General features: G+C 34.3%; 1 protein-coding gene across 1 annotated transcript; it reads right to left on the bottom strand.

Moving 5' to 3' along the window:
• Nucleotides 1–388: 388 nt before the first annotated feature.
• LOC115215476 (synaptotagmin-like protein 5) lies at nucleotides 389–16,474 on the bottom strand. The gene is made up of 10 exons (XM_029784639.1): nucleotides 16,416–16,474; nucleotides 15,727–15,734; nucleotides 14,972–15,168; nucleotides 11,921–12,037; nucleotides 10,914–11,098; nucleotides 9,754–9,856; nucleotides 7,227–7,388; nucleotides 5,673–5,896; nucleotides 2,654–2,862; nucleotides 389–528 (listed from the first exon to the last, which is right to left on the bottom strand). The coding sequence occupies exons 1-10, from the start codon at nucleotides 16,472–16,474 to the stop codon at nucleotides 389–391; spliced, it is 1,404 nt and encodes a 467-aa protein (XP_029640499.1).
• Nucleotides 16,475–18,250: the final 1,776 nt, after the last annotated feature.

Below are 18,250 nucleotides of genomic sequence, written 5' to 3'. Positions count from 1 at the left end.
TGCATGCATTCAGAGAGAGAGAGAGAGAGAGAGAGAGAGAGAAGTAAAGGAAGAAAGAAAGATTATTTTATAAAAAGAGCTTGGGCTTTTGTGAAATGGCATCTCCAAACACAACTGCTCTTTTGTTAACCATTTACTGAAGCAACTGCCTTTCATACAATCACAGCCTGTTTTCTTTTTTCTTTTTCCTTGAGCTTCCTTGTGGCAGTAATACAAGCAGCATATATCAAGTAAGCTGTGGCCTCTCACATACTCTTTATCACCAACAAAGCTGTAATTCCTTAAAGATGAGGTGGTTTCAAGAGTTTTGTTCATTTTGTACATGATCACTTAACTCTTAATGAAAAATAATCACCTACAGTGGTGCATATTCATAGAATGGCTGCTGTCACATTCTGTTACTCATGTTTGCACGTAACATAAGAGTTCCATCAACCCAAGTGTTTGGTCGAGATATCATTGACTGCCACAATGAGATTTCATCACCAACAGCATCCATCCAATCAACATATCTCCGACCACAAATACCTAAAGAGAAGAATTTTTTAAATATATTACTTAAAAATACATCAGACAAGAATTTTCTAGATTTTATATATTTTGTTGACAAAATTTATGTTACATTAACTGGCAAGTGTTAACTCATAAAACAAAACAAAAAAAAAGTTATATCATGCTGAGTAAATAGGCGCAGGAGTGGCTGTGTGGTAAGTAGCTTCCTTACCAACCACATGGTTCCAGGTTGAGTCCCACTGCGTGGCACCTTGGGGAAGTGTCTCCTACTATAGCCTCAGGCCAACCAAAGCCTTGTGAGGGGATTTAGTAGACGGAAACTGAAAGAAGCCCATCGTATCTATGTATTTGTATGTGTTTGTGTGTCTGTATTTGTGCCCCCCCCCCCAACATCGCTTGACAACCGATGCTGGTGTGTTTACGTCCCCGTCACTTAGCAGTTCGGCAAAAGAGACCGATAGAATAAGTACTAGGCTTACAAAGAATAAGTCCTGGGGTTGATTTGCTCGACTAAAGGCGGTGCTCCAGCACAGCCGCAGTCAAATGACTGAACCAAGTAAAGAGTAAATAGGATATACCACAACCACCACCATCTGCCCTACTGCCACCACTTAAACGACTTACAAGTATTTTTCTGACAAAGAAACAAATGGAACAAGTGATAAAATCTTACAGCAGCAGTAATGTAATTCCACCTTGTTTTTAATTGTGAAATATTTTGATTAAGTATATTCTCTATTCGTTTGTTCTACATGCTACTTTTTACAAAGAAAACATAAAAAGACAAAAATACAACAGTGTCGTTAGTGTAAAAATCTATATCTTGTACAATAGTATTAAACCACAATTTTCTCAACTTGCAAGGAAGGTTAATCCAGCTAAGAAGCTAGATAGTTATTAGGATTATAATGCTATTCCTGTATCCCCAAACACTAATGTAAACCAAAATTAAAATATCTTCCATCTACATGCCTGAGAGTCAGATACTGTTGCAGCAGATCTGTTTACATACACTGGAGCATATAGATGTGAACAGTGGAATCCTAATATGCTTACAAGCAAGTAGAGAGAAGTAAATTCAGCACTGGAAAACATCTTGCCATGTAATTTGATTTCTAAAGTATTGTCAATAATTAAAGCATTGAGAATGTCCTCTTTTGGTATCTATTTACCAATTCTGAGTGAATTGGAGCATTGAGAGCTGAACAACTCTTCAATGACTGTAGCATAGCACCAATGACTAAGAACAAACTGCTGGGACATTTACTCTACTATCAACCAGATATCTTTAGTTCTAGAACAATAACAATCTTAATAAATACTAATTATGGTTAAACTTTATCAATAAAATTTAACATATGCCTCTCCAGTTTTGATAATTTTATGTAGAACGAATGTTTATTAGTATTATCATCAAATATTTTTCTCCCCAAGCTAGATGCATTTACCTATATCCCCATCGAAGAGAAAATTCAGACAAAACTTATGCATTCTATTAGTTTTTCATACTTCTAATAAATTCTTCGATGATCAAGATCTCAATTCATATTGACTAAATTTTTAAACAGTTATGGCTTCATTTTGTTTCACTCACAGCTTCTCTTTAATTGAAAATAAATATAAATAAATATAAATATATAAATATAAATAAATATAAATAAGTAAAAAATGTATTTTAAAAATAGGTATTCATAGTTGTTTATTTTTAATTAGAAATAAATTAATCACTCTATTTTCATAGATTGTTTGGGGGTGGCATAGAAGTGGCCTCAAGAAATGCTTGAGAATGAAGTAAACATAGCTAATTGCAGTTGCTTCAGCTTAATGCAAAAGTAATGAAATACACTAACTAGATGTTTCAATTAATTTACAAAATAATCAAGATTTTAATGGGATGACATACATATAGATGTGTGTGTGTGTGTTTTTATTTATTCCATTAGACTTTGAAAGTGTAAAGCTACATGTTTCACAAGGACTGTAAACATGACATCACCATTTTGCCCAGACAGCCTCACACAAAGATGCAGAATATTCACAAACAAGCATACAAAAGGATTCTATACAGTTTCCTTTTACATGTCTTAGTATAATGTTCTTATAATAAAACTAGCATAACATGATGAGCAAAAATTCTTACCTGATCCTAAATTCAGTCGAACGCCACCAAGAAAATCATTACTTGATATACGATCATAATCCCACAGAGTGAGTTCTAGGCATCGGTCAGCCAATAAACTAGCAGACACATCTTCAAATATAAAGGAATGATTCCAAACCGGGTTGCAATTTTTCTTTACCACTGGAGTTTTTTGCTTTGATGATCGGTTCTTTTCTGGTAATAAATACCTGCAAAGTGAGATACAATTTGATTTTTTTACTGGCTTCAGACTTTGGACTGTGACCATGCTTGGGCACCACCTTCAAGAGTTTAGTCAATCATATCAACTCATCTCCCCAGAACTTATTTTTAAATCTGATACTTATTATATCTATTTATTAATATCCATTTGTTGAACCACTAAGTTATGAGACATAAACAAACACAGACACACACACACATATAAACATATTCCTTACAGATTCCATCAATCAAATTTCACACAAAAGGCATCAGTTAACTCGAGGCTATAATAGCCCTAAGTGCTACACAGGGAGATCAAACCCAAAACTGTGCGGTTGCAGAGTAAACTTCTTCATCACACAGTCATAGCCAAACATTTTACAACCCTAGGCTTGTGGCAGTGAGATTAATAAGCTTGCTGCACAGTCACTTGGTTCTAACTGTGACTTCTCTGCATGATGGCTTGGGCAAGAATATTCTACTATGGACTTGGGTTGACTTGAATGGAACTGGGTAGACAGAAATTGTATAAGCCCATTTAATGGGCTCTATTTGTGATTCATGGGCCCAGTCATGTCAAACAGTGCTACACTACTCTAGCATGAAGATTATATTAAGGGTATGAGTATTTGTTATAAAACTCATCTATTTCCACCATAACTCATTAACTAAGTGGTTCTGTAGATGGAACAACTTGGATCTCACATTCATCAAAACCAAAAGAGTCAATCATTATGATCACATATTAGCACTTATTTTCCATGCGATCAAATACATACATATTCAAATATTCCCACACAGCAACATGTGTTACAAAAGAGCTTAAGTATTAACGGATTGACATACGTATTATATCGATGGTTACATGTGTTACCAGCACAAAAATAGATCTGCCAACCAAAGTTTGATATACTTCATGTTCTAATGTGTGATTCCATAAGCTGGCAATATACCAGAAAGATTAGAAATACACAAATTGCTTTTGAAGGAAAATGGAAGAAAAGTTTAGATAGCAGATGTAACAAAGTTGATCAAACAAGTAAGAAGGATATAAAAACAGCCATACATAACAACTGTGATTAATAAGAAATGAATATGCTAAAGCCATATCCTCTAAATAGTCAATGAAAAACTTCCAAAATGTAACATAAAATGGAAATACTAAAATGGAAGAAAGCCATATATACATCGAAAGCATTGCAGATACAAAAAAATTAGCCATCATCAAAGCATGAACAACTAGATGTTAGATAAGTTAAGTCAATTTATAAACATGAGCTCACACACACACACATACAACTTCCTTTAGTTTCTAAATGGATTATATAACTACTGTGTTAATAGTGGCTGCTGCAGAATAGTGATCTAGAAATTACTTATGATATTAAGAGGTGGTTAGAGAAAATGTTTACTGAAACATAAAGAAGAATAATAGAAACATTCCTACTAAACAGAAGACATAATAATGGTGCCTTCTAATGAAAAGTGACCAATACCAAGATGAAATGTCAGCAAGAAAATTCCTTAAATATAGATTGAACTAATACAAGGTATGCCTCCTTTATGATTTATTTAATATATAAGTCAAAGCAACAGAAACTGGTTATGAGAATAAAGAAAGAGAACACGCTTATACACCAATGCTCTCTTCTGTGGTCAAACTAGTAACTGTCAAGTTTTCAGTTCTGCAACGAAGCGAAAACTTACCAAAACATCTATATGTTCCTTTAGATAACTTGTGATAGATATTCTTTATTTTCTTTATGGGCTACATTTGAAATTATTTAATTCACATATTATATGTGAAGAAATTGACAAATAATCAGTTTTCTGTTCGATATGATGAATCAGACGATATTTCCTCTTGTCTTGAAATGTGCACACTGATTGTGAACAAAGGGTTACTGTTCATAAAACCGATGTCATTTGTTTACAATCATCCATGAAAGCATATCTGGGCTGTTGTTCATTAGACTAGAGGAGACATTACCTATGCTGGGTATGAGTAAGGATTGACAACATGCTTATATGTATATATGTAAGTCATTATTCAGCTTTATTTCAAACTTTTTTGCCAATAGAGAAAGAGTTAGTTTCTAACCCAGATCCAAGGATCCTTCATTAGAATTTCAACATCAACAAGGTTATTTTTGCATGTGTGTAAATGTGCAGTATTTGGAGTCAGTGCATGTGCAGATTTGTATGTTTTGTTTTATGTATGTAGTCTCATGTATACAGTTGCATGTCTAGACATGCGCATATCTATGTATGTATATATGTATGTTATTATTCAGTTTTATTTCAAGATTTCTTGCCAAAAGAGAAGGAGCTGGTTTCTAACCTAGTATGTATGTATATAAAATCACTGTCATTATTATCACCTTCTTTTTCCCTACTCACATGGACTAAAGAAGTTTTTCCCACTATAGTGTCTCATCCCTTGTTGCTATCCCTTGCCATCTTATTCTTGATGTTCAGCATCCTGAGATCAGCCCTCATCAATTATTTCCACATCTTTTGTTTTCTCTTTTATGGGGTCCTCCTTTTGTACCACTTGGACCCCTTTCTCACCAAATCCTCATTCTTTGTACACATCTTCCTTGCTCATACCATCTCAGTCTTTCTTTTGCACACTACAGCTGACTCCTTCGTCAGCTCACTCATGCTTCATTGTTCATGCACACCAATATTACATATCCAGTGAAGCATGCAAACTTTACTTCTACCCAGCCTTTGCACATTCAATGTCCATTGCTCCATCACCCAGATAGAGAATTGTTTTGTTGCCATATATCATTTTAGTAAAACAACTTACCCTTTGCAGAAAGGATCAGAATATCCTCCAGATCTAACTGCTGTCAAATTTTTGGCCTCTTTAATGTAAACATGAAGTTGTCCTCCATCTGAAACTTCAGATCTGCCTTCTCTACTGTGCTTTAAAGATGTTGTGGACCCCGTTAGCAGTTTATCACCAGTTACAAACTTTAACGATAAGGTCAGCTCGCCTTTGTATGAAAGAGATGATGGCAAATATTCTTGCTACAGAAAACAAAAAACAAAAAATTATCACTGTTAATTCATTATTGAAATAGTTTATTAGTTTTGTTGGTCCCTGTGGCTTTCTTAACCCTTTAACATTTGGGTGACTTCCCTGTCAAATGTATCCCTTATTTATTCAAATTGTTTTGAATTAATCATGCATTATCTTGTAGCTTTGAGATTTCTAAGATGTGACAGTTTATTTTCAAAATTACATTGTAGGGTAGGTGTGAGAGACAGATAAAATATTTGGGCCAGATAGGGTCAGTTTAAATGCTAAAGGATTAAAACAAAGCACAGTTTCTTCATTCTAAGTTACTTAGTTTTCTTTTTACATCATACATTTTATGAAAATCAGCACCATTTGTTACAGGTTTCCAGTGGACCAATCACAGGTTTCCAGTCTTATGTAAGAGGCTGATAAAGAGGAGCCTGAGTAGCTTGGACAAAATAAACACCACAGACACACTGAACAGGTTGTGAATGTATGCCAACATTGGTGCTTAATAGTATACATTACTTTACAAATAAAAGATAAGTAAATATAAAATAAATATAACAACGGCCTATGTGTTTTTTAAACAACTATCAAGATATTTTAGCTTCAACAAACAACCTGAGACAAAGTCATTTGCCAAATAAATGCAATTCTCAACCCAAACTACTTTTTGGTATGCAAAGCCAATAATTTTTTCGCTTTTGCTTATTCCAGTTATTGGACAGTGACCATGCTGGGGCATTGCCTTAAAGGGTTTAGTTGAACAAATTTTTTTTTTTTTAAGTACTTATTCTATCAGTCTCTTTTTTTTTTTTTACCAAACTGCAATGTTACAGACATAAACAAACCAACACTAGTTGTCAAGTGACAGTGGAGAAACACACACGTGTGTGTGTGCATGTGAGGGAGAGGGAGAGAGAGAGAGAGAGAGAGAGAGAGAGAGAGAGAGAGAAATAGTCTTCTGCACAGTTTCAGAGTTTCCATCAACCAAATTCACTCATAAAGCATTGGTTGGCTCAGAGCTTTAGTAGAAGGCACTTGCCCAAGGTGCTGCACAGTGGGACTGAACCCCAAATTATGTGGTTGCAAAGTAAGTTTCTTAATGACACAGCCATGTCTGCATCTAAAGATTTTTGATCACAAAATGTTTCCACTGGGAACCCTGATGAAAATAAGTTTATAGATACTTTTGTTACATAACTTTTGAAGATTAACTCTGATAAATATAATTTTATAATTATAGTTCCTGTTATTTATCTTGATAAATCTATATATGTATCTATAGTTTATTCCATATATTGATTTAAAAATCAAAAATGTAGCATAACTTACTCTTTGCTGCAGTTGATGCCATTTTAATGTAGGTCCTTCAAACCGGTAGTAATCAAATGGAATGGTAACTTCTCCTAAGAAATCATTCCTCCCAAAGCGATCATTATGCCACACGGTCAACCACAGTGTCCGATTTTCTAGCTCACTTTTGGCAATGTAATACTAAAAGAGAAAGGTAAGTGAATAAAAGACAATTTCACAAATAAAAACATACTGTATTTATAGAATAAGGGATGCACAGGCACATTAGATAAACCCCAATTTCAGCAGTAGAAAAAGACTTTTAGTGCCTTATAAGCCCAACTTCACATACTGTATTTTCTGCAAACACCATCCGAGCGTGGCCGTCCGCCAGCCCCGTCTGGCACCTGTGTCGGTGACACATAAGAAAACACCATCCGAGCATGGCCGTCAGCCAGCCTCGTCTGGCACCTGTGTCGGTGGCACATAAAAAACACCATCTGAGCGTGGCCGTCTGCCAGCCTCGTCTGGCACCTGTGTCGGTGGCACATAAAATCACCCACTACACTCTCGGAGTGGTTGGCGTTAGGAAGGACATCCAGCTGTAGAAACACTGCCAGATCTGACTGGCCTGGTGCAGCCTTCGGGCTTGCCAGACCCCAGTTGAACCGTCCAACCCATGCTAGCATGGAAAGCGGACGTTAAACGATGATGATGATGATGATGAAGTCAATGTAGTACGTAGTGTAAACTTGTAGTTTAAATATTCAAATATAGTCCCTATCTTTCCAAACCCTACTGAATTTCCCATGAAATTTTTGGTTCTCCAAAGTTGTCTTGGTGTATAAAGTAACCTACCTTTTGGGTTGTAAATTTTGGTCTGAAAAAATTTGGCTTGTGTGCTGGAAAATATGGTAAGGACCTGGGGTGATCTTTTAGAGATATTTCATGGAGGGGAAAAATGTGTGTCATGTTTGTCATCAAATACAGTAAATTAAATTTACAAAAAACAAGAAAATGTTTATAATGATAATTATTAATTTTCAGGCTGTTTTATACTCAACAATGATAAACTACCAAAGTGTCAAGAGCAAAGGTTCTCAACCCATTTTGGCCAAAGGCCCCCTTTTGACCCTTGAAGTCAGAAATACTACCTCACCCTAGAAAATATTTTTCTTTTTCAATATATTACCTATTTTGATATCAGCAGATAATGATTAAAAAATAAAGGATGTTGTTTTGCATATGCACGAAATAATGAATTGAAAGTTTGGTAATTGCATTTATTTCCACCATGCGACACTTATGAGATCAACATGTTGTCTATCGAAAGAGTGCTCTTTGGCACAAGTAAATGCCAATGAAATCCTTTCAAACCTTTCCAATTTCCCTTATCAAAACAGCTAAAACTTGTGCAACAATCTGACATATAAGTTATTGTCACCTGGGAAGAGGATTTTTTATGCTCAAGAAAGAGAGTGTATTTGATAGAAATCATTGAAATACATATGTACTTCACATGAGAAGAAAGTGGTGGAGGATGGTATTCACTGTACTTGGATCTAGTTTGATTGAGTCACAAAATCAGCCTCCTTTTAAAATGGTGTAAAAGAATCTGAAATTTTGTCATATTAAACATTCATTTCTTATTCAGGATCTTGTTTGTTTCATTCACAAAATCAATTTAAGTTCAATCACAGGAATGAATTCAAAACAGCAATACATACAAACATACCCATACATATACACACATACACAAAAACATACCTATCAGCCACACCCAAAAGCCAGTTTGATACAAAATTCCAACCACCATTCTTTATATATTTGCACACAAACACACACACACACACATTCAGCTTTTCAGGTTTTATTCCTTAGATTTTTTTTCTTTCAATCATCTGTTTTTTTCATCTGTTTTTAGTTTTTGTTTTGGGGGTTTCACTTTAGGGACACCAGTTACACATGGTACCAGGAATTTGCTTGGTGTCATTAAAGTGAAAGAAGTGTTTTTTAAGTTTTCAAAAATTTGAAACAAAAAGACATGATTTATTTTTTAAACTGACTGTCGCAGAGATGCGAGTACAAAATATCAAATACTTCTCAATGACAATGGACTCTGTCACCAAGCCCTCCCCACTCGTCAGTTTCTCACCAAAAACAAAATGGTATCACTTCCACACCCACCCTATTCACCAGATTTAGCACCTGTGGACTTCCATCTCTTCCACAAGATGAAAACACAGCTCAAAGATCACCGTTTTAACACCATTGTCAAGATCAAGAGTGAATCACAGGAGGTCCTTAACTCACTTATGGAAAATGACTACCAGGCTGGGTACCAAAAGTGGTAGAAATGCTGGGACTGGCGTATTGCTGTGCAAGGTGACGATTTCAAAGGAGATGATGTAAAATAAGTTGTTTTTTTTATTAAACATAACTAGTCCAGGAATGTTTTGATGCCACCTCATATAATGCAGGATTGCCGAGCAGTTCAATTCCTGACAGTGTAGAAAAGTAATACTCACAGGATAATAATAATAATGGAAAATATATCTTTACTTACCCTGAGTGTTTCATCAAATGTAGGATTCAGACTGTTTTTCTTTACTTTAGTCTTCCGCTTGCCTGTTTTAGTTTTATCTGGTAAAAGGTAACTTTTAACATACCTGAATGAAACAAACACGAGCAATCAGAAAATCATATTTGAGGAAACATTATAAAAATGCCCTCACATTATTAAGTAATAATTTTATGAGGGATCTCAATTTCTAAAACAACAACAATTTTTTTTTAAATACAATTTCTATTATCAGTACCTCTAATATCTATATACCCCAAAAATGTTTAAATCATTACATTTAAGGCAAATGGAAATAATAAATTTTAGATCATAAGAATTATATATCAGAAAAAGGAAAAAGGTATTATTACTATACACCCTTATCCATTTTCATTTCCATTACACATTTAAGATTGGTTCTTGGATTTTCATCCATTTATAAATTGTTGTCATTAGTGAACAAATTTGAAAATTAATTAGTCAATTGACATAAGACTAGCACTGTGATACCTATCACGAAAGGTCTTTCCAAATACATACTAAATCAACTTCACTCCAAATATTTGAGTTACATGGCTCATTTCAGCAGAAAATTACAATGAGTTTTGAAATGTTCACTGTTTTTGAGATATGGAAAGCTTTGGAATAAACTTGCAGAGTAAAATCACTCACACTTAGCTAATTTTGCGATCAATAAACAACTTTTACACAATATTTCACTAATTGTATATGAAGTAATATGAATATATATTTATAAAAATAAATATATTAATTTTTATTTTATAGAGGGTATTATTACACATAAATGCCATAATAAAATGTTTATTTTAGTAGTTTTGACTTTGAAAGTCCCTCCTAGCTAACTACTTAATAAATTCTTATAAAAATTTTATCCTATTTTTAAATTATAAAAATAAATATATACAATCAAACAAAGGCAAGATATTAGAAACGTGCTGTAGTTTCCAGCATACAAGTTCATACAGTATATGATGTGTCACTATTTTAGAAGAGCCTGTAACATTTCACATAGAATTTTTAGTCCTCCAAAGTCCTCTTGGTGTATTAGTCAACCTGCATATTTTGACTGTAAATTTTGGTCTCTACAATTTGACTTGTTTGCCAGAAAATACAATACTTCAAAGAAAATAGATATTTCTTACGGATCTGATTTGTTCTTCTTGACATCAGCAGGGGCTAAATTACGACACTGCTTGACCCGAATTTCAAGGCAACTTGTCTTATAGTCATAGTCCAAACCAAACTGAATGTCACCAGTCACATTTATCTTACCATAGTTGACTTCACCGGCATTGCTGTAGTAACTGCTTAGACTGTCACGGCTTCCCTGAAACGAGATGGTTTTAATTAGCATGATACAAATATAATAGAGAAGAATACATGAAGTGATGGATTGATGAGGATGAAGAGGCAATATACAAAATAGTTGTTTGCATTTTTTTCAATAATTGATTCATTAATAGAGAACAGAATTATAACCTACCTGAGTGAAAAACAGCAGAATGCAAGGAGAGGAACAATGTTAAAAGAAAGTTTCAACATTTAAGAATTTCTTGTGAGAGTGCAGTTTGTTGCTTTTTTTCAGAAACAACAAATGGTGAAAGCAGGTTACTGATATAAAACAAATTCATTACAAAAGTTGATGAACCAAGTGCAAAATTAAGAGAGGAGAAAAGTGGGTCCAATGTTGGAAGGTTCAAGTGTAAGGGAAAATTTTAAACCTTAAACCTGTGCATAAATTATCTATCCAGAAGTGACTCTAGGTAGGCTGAAGGTGATGTGAGCAAACAAGATTATTTTTTTTACCAAAAGATGGTTATAAGTAGGTTGAAGGTGATGTGAGAGAACAAGATGATTTTTTTTTTTTTGCCAGAAAAAAGTGGTTATAAATAGGCTGAAGGTGATGTGAACAAACAAGGTTTTTTTGAGGGTTTTTTTTTTTGCCAAAAGGTGACTATAAGCTAAAGATGATGTGAGTAGACAGGAGCAAGCAAAACAGAGAAAAGCAGGAAATTGCCAGCTATCTCTTCTCCAGAAAGTAATTTTGTGTTTGTTTTGTTTTGTTTGTATGTCACTGTAGCCAATCAGCTCATGTGGAGGCTTATTTGTGCTTCGGGTGTAAAGGAGGGAGATCAACCGTTTCTCTTACCATCGATGATGTCAAGCCAAGACTGGAAGACATGCTTTGTCCACTGCGTATAGATTGGCTGCCTTTCATAAGAAAATCGTGGTTTTCCCCATCACTTTCGCCATGAGTCGACGCTAACTGAGGCCAGAAAGAAAAATTCCACAATAAAGAAACAGGTCTACCAGTTGGTTACCGCTACTACTAGTTTCATTAACAATTTCATCATGGAAGAGCCATTTAAAGATACAGACAAACTCTTGAATTCACCTTTCATTTATTTCATGAGATGCATGTGCCCAGGAACAGGTGGTGCAAGTGCACCCCCTAGAAGTTTTGCAGCCCTACTTATTTTCCTCGGGTTTAGAAAACAGTAAATAAAAAGCGATGTGTAAAAAGTAGCTTGAAGTTAGGTTCCTTGTCAAAGAACAAAACACAAAAATAACAAAAAAAAAGACCTTTTTTGTAAATATTTTTGGACTTGGGTTTGCACCCCCTAAGCAAATTTCATTCCCAAGCCAGTGATGAGATGTCAATATTTTCATCACACAGCTGTGAGCTAGTCACTGACTAAGCTCCAGGTTGCCGTTATGCAATGGAAACTTCAACACTACATGAAATCAATTAAAAATGAAATAAATTAAAAGTGAATTTAACAGTTTTTGTGTGTTTTAAATGGTCAAAATGGCTCTTCCATCATGTAATTGTTTCAGTTTTCAACATGAGGTCTCAGATCAAGTCACTTGCTAGAGAAGTACAACTCCGAGTGAGATACATTTACTTGAAATATGTCTCTTCAACCATTTTACATTCTCAGACTTATCATCAATAAACAATTTAAAACACTGTTTACACTTTAAATCATAATCCTGAAAGAAAACATCAAGTTAAACACACGTCTCACTTGAAATCAAGTGACTGACAATTTCTGAAATACATGCTTCATATTCAGGTAATTTACCCTTTATTTTATTTACACACACACATGCATCCACTAGTCCACACACATGCATGCATCCACTCAAACACACATACTCACACACATCACAAATGACTGAGTAAAGTATTTGTAGGCTAGATAGCATTAGACTCCAATTAAAGCAGTGGCTCTGAAATGGTACATTGCAAGAGGTATCGAGGGGTGCTATGGACCTCTAAAAATATTATTTAAGGCCTCAGAAAATTTATATTAATACTGGAGTGTCCTGAAAATTTTGTTTTAATTTACACACAAGTATGATTAATAAAACAAGGTAAGCAACAGATTTCTACATTTTTCTAACATTATTTTAAACTTTAAAGCAATTCTTTAAAAAAAATTTTTAAAAAAGAGTAATTATTTTTATTCGATCTCCAGAGCATCACAAATTAAAAAAGACTGAGAACCCAAGAGAAGAATATTAGTGCAAAAGTTAAAGTACTTTAATGCATTAATTAATTTTTACAACACTTCAATTATTTATGCAGTGAGTTAATAGCACACAATTGTATCATGTCATTAGACACAGTTCAATTGTGACTTGCAATGTGAGTAGGTGTCTTAGAAGAAACGAGTCATGTCAGTTGTACTTAATCATATTATTGTGAAGAAAACATTATACTTACAGCACTTCATCAGAAAGTGTAATTGAACTCAACTCGTTATATGTGGTGTTGTTGATGAACTGTCAGTCAGTGCTGATTGAGCAAACTGATCATCAAAAACTTTCCAACCATCATCTCTTTTAATGTCTAAGATTCCATTATGTTATAATCCTAGATATCCTGATCTTTTCTAAGAGAGTATTCTTTGAACAAACCGATGTTCAAATACATTCTCATTCTGTCTTTTCAGAGGTGTTTAGGATTATATTAGATTAAGCAATCTGAGAGATCTCCATCTTTTCCAAGATAGTAGAGTATGATTTTAGGAAGATTCCTAACTACTGTTTCTAGCATGTTAAGCTAGAGACTGGTTCAACAGCTTCCTGTTATGGGATTAAATGTAAGTTCTTTCTAACAAGAATCTCAAGAACTCACTCATGTCCAAAAAATTATTGTCATTGACTCCCAAGTCAGCCTCACTTGAGCTGATCTATTGGTCTAAGACAATCTAGTCATAACTATCTTGCCTTATTTCCAATCAAAGTATAGCTAAGATTTCATTATTCCATATCACCTGCCTTATTTTAAGACAGAGTATGGTCTGAGAGATTTGATTGCCATTTCTTGTAGGTTCAGTGACCATATAAGAACTCCAGTTTTGGCTTGTGCTATCAGCAGTCTTATTGCTTAAGACTAACCTTTTCCAATTATAAACTTTAATAATATCAATAACAGCTTTTAAATTAAATGTACCTCAATACATTGAATCAGTAATGTATTGGAGTAAATGCAATTTTAATGTCCAGTTACATCACTTTACATATGAGTTCAAATCCTAGAGGGATTGCTTTTGCTTCTCATCCCCCAAGCATCGATAACAGAAGTATACTAGTTTTAAATTATTGAAACCCTCCCCTTGGACCAACATAAGAAATCAAAAGCAGCCTTCCTTAAAATACAAACTCAGTATAAATTCCTTTTAATTTCTTCTTTCATTGTCATCCTGTTTCAATGCCTTCAAACATCATCCTCATTCAGTGTTTGCTTCAAAGTTCCTCTAGTATCAAATCTCTTTCACTGTTCACAGGACTGGCTCCTGTGCAGGTGGCACATTAAAGCACCATTTGAGCATGGCCATTGCCAGTATCGCCTGACTAGCCTTCATGCTGGTGGCACATAAAAACACCCACTAAACTCTTGGAGTGGTTGGCGTTAGGAAGGGCATCCAGCTGTAGATACTCTGCCAGATCAAGACTGGAGTCTGGTGCAGCCTTCTGGTTCGCCAGACCTCAGTCAAATCGTCCAATCCATGACAGCATGGAAAGCGGACGTTAAATGATGATGATGATGATGGTCTGATCTACCAGTTCCAATCTATGTCACCTTACACTCCATATCCTGTTTTACAGCCAATCCCAACTTTAGTGCTTACAATATCTCTCCCACCACCAGAAACCTTACAGAAGTAAATCAATCAAAGCAAAAACTCACCCCTTCAGCTTCTGATATTGTGATTGATGGTAAAGATGGGTCTATGTCTAATCTACGCTTGCTTCCATTGGTTCGGTGGTCTGGTGTGGTGTGAACTGAACTGCTGTCACTTTGTTGATCATACATATAGCTCTGATTGCTGATTTCAGATCGGGCATCCTCACTGCTTGCTTGAGATGCATGCTTTTGTTTCTTCCCTAAAAATACAAACAAATTAAAGGTGAAATAAATTCTAAATAACAGAAATCAATTGTAAGCAAAGTAATGAATTAGTTATGCAATTAGCTTCTTCTTTTGTTATATTAATCAAATCATAATCATCACTGTTCTTTTACACTGGCTTTTCCATGTTGGAATGAGTTATATGAGGTCTGATCCAATAAGTATTTTTTTTATTGTCTCACCTGTATGTTTCCTTTCTGGCTTCGTTTCTTTGGCTTATTGCTCTTTCTAGAAACATTTGGTCAACTCCCAATGGCTGTGAACTTAATCAACTGAACTACTGTGCAAACAGACATTATGTTTGCTTGCTTTTAATTACCTGACTGGACATCCAGTTGTTAAAAAGGGTGAAAAAAGCGAAATTCCAACAATTCATAAACAAATTTTCAAAGATTCATTCAAGCATGGAAAATAAAAAAGAAACAAATGCAAAAATAAATGAAAAAAAAAATGCAAATTAATTTAAATAAGATTTTGTGTTTATAGTAAGTATATAACTGACAGAAATTTTTACATGTTTCTTATGCTTTTACTTTTGGGTCTGAAGAAAATAAAGAACAAAACATATTACACAAACTTAAAGAAAAACGTTTCATCAACAGACATTTTGGTAACCCACAGTACAAACAATAAACCCTTTTTTTATTCATTCATATTTTTTTTACTTCTAAAATTTTCCGCTATTAAAAAGGTAGTGGAACAGCAGAGCTGGCACAACATAAGACTTAAGGCATCTGATTTCATTCCTCTGCATTTGAGTTCAAATCTTACTCTACTTTGATTTTGCTTTTATACTTTCAGAATCAATAAAATGTTTCCAAGGCATGTACTGGGACCCATTCAATTGACTCTCCCACAAACTTCTGACATTGTACCAATATACTAAATCAATATTTCTTTTATTCCATATCAGAAGATTTGGTCTCAGCACCATAGATAAACAACTTGTTGGTTTCTACTTGACTCAGCACCAACATCTACTCTGATACACAAGTGTACTGAGTACATGTTTAGTACTTCACCATTAAATGCAACACAACACTGCATCAAATTATGACTCAGGAAGTTGAAACCAAGGAGTTTTTTAAAATTTTTTTTTGTTGTGATTCTTCAATTATTTCAATCATAACTTTATAATATACGTAGAAAAGGGTCAATCTTCATAAATCCTTTGCAAATTTCAACCTTCACTTAACTCTTGCATGTCTCAACCTTCACTAACCCCTTATAGGTATCAACTTCCACTATCTTCATAGGAGTGTCAACACTGTCTCCTTGCATGTATCAACATGAATATCAACACTTCCCCTTACAAATGTCAACATTTGCTACCCCTTAAGAATGTCAATATTCACTGTCCCTTACAAACATCAAAATTCAATGTCTCTCTACAAATGTCAACGTCCATTGTCCCGTTACAGATGTCTACACACACTGTCCTGCTGAGAAATTGTCCATTTACAAATATTAACCTCCACATTTCCCTCACATAAATTAATCTTTTATAATGGGGCCAAGGCATCTTTTATTGTGGCATTTTCTTCATCTTATTATCAATTGACTGAGGCCAATTCCTCTTGTGGGATAGATTGAACTCTGAAGGAAACTCAATAGCAAAACACTGAGGTTAATTACCAAATATGACTTGATGGTCTTTCCAGAACAATTACTTTCACAGGTGATAAAACCCTTTTTAATAAACCAGAAACATTGATGAGCAAAAAAAAAAAGAGAAAGAGAAACTCCAAAGCAAACTATAAAAATTGTATCATTGCCGAATGAAATTACTTTAAAAATATGACATTTTATCATTAATTAAAATCTTAGGGTAGCAAGAATATTTTTTGAAAAAATTCTTAGTTACCAGTGGTCTAGCAAGAAGGAAAAAATTAGTCAATAGACTATATGTTATTCAAAGAAGAATACAGTGTACGTTCAAACACAAAAGAGATACCCGAAGAATAGGATATCTAACTCACTAGAAAGAGCAGTTAAACTCCAAGCTGTTAAACTCCAATTAGTGGCTTGGAGTTTAACTGCTCTTTCTAGTGAGTCAGATATCCTGTTCTTTGGGTATCTCATTTGTGATTAAAAATATGACAAGTAGGAAATGATCAACAAAGTGCTATGAGTGAACAAATGAGTGAGTCAAAATGGTAATCTATTGGCTAGAAAGTGATACGTCTAAACCTTGAAATGGATTGTAATGTATTCTTAGGTCACATGCATCATTCAATTTGCCTCAGACCAACACATGAGTGTTTGATGTTAATGCAAGTGACCAACTATAAAAAAGAAAGTGTTAGATTAATCTATGCAATTATTTTGAACTTGCAGATTTTATAAAGTATGATTAAAAAGAAAAATACTTTTTATTTTAAATTATAATTAATATTAGCCTAAAATATGGTTATTAATATAAAGCGTTTTTAGCTAAAAATAAATACTTATAAAAGTTTTACTTTCCATGAAATCTCTCTCTCTCTCTCTCACACACACACACACACACAAAAGTTATACTTCTGAATTAAGGTTACCACCTCCTCCAAAACAAATCCCCTAAGCATTCTGTAAATCCCACCGGTTATAGTCATTTTTAAAATTATTAATTTAGAACACACAGATAACTTTAGGGCATACTTAACTTATGTTGCTTGGCCAGATTATGCAGGAGAGACATCTTTACTGGTAAGAACATGTAATGTGAGTAGATGATACATGCTGGGTGAAAAAGAGCCATTTATTGAGAGTAAAGTGCACTGTGGTTGAGAGAGACCAAGAATAACTTGGAAGGAAGAAGTAAGATAGCATCAGAGAACAATGTGCCTCACATAAGAATTGACACAGAATCAATACAAACGAATTGGTACCGTATTACAGATGTGTCAAATTCATACTAACGTACAAGAATGGAGGTTAAGAATACAATATCACTATAGATTCTGATGACAATAATAATTTTATGCAAAAATAGTTATTTTTGCATAACTGAAGCAGGAGAGGTAAATTTCCTTGTGAGTGCTAAACATATTAAAATATGAACAACTAATTTGATAG

This window comes from Octopus sinensis, linkage group LG9, assembly GCF_006345805.1.
Source record: "Octopus sinensis linkage group LG9, ASM634580v1, whole genome shotgun sequence".
Taxonomy (NCBI): domain Eukaryota; kingdom Metazoa; phylum Mollusca; class Cephalopoda; order Octopoda; family Octopodidae; genus Octopus; species Octopus sinensis.
This window is presented reverse-complemented; position numbering and strand designations above follow the sequence as displayed.

Bases quoted from the DNA above. Each gene is read 5' to 3' on its own strand.
- LOC115215476 (XM_029784639.1), bottom strand. From the start codon at position 16,474: ATGCAAGGAGACAGTGTTGACACTCCTATGAAGATAGTGGAAGTTGAT. The intron at 11,099-11,920 runs GTAAGAGAAACG...ATCTCGTTTCAG, and splicing joins TTGGCTTGACATCATCGATG to GGAAGCCGTGACAGTCTAAG. The intron at 9,857-10,913 runs GTAAGAAATATC...TGTTTCATTCAG, and splicing joins AAGAAGAACAAATCAGATCC to GTATGTTAAAAGTTACCTTT.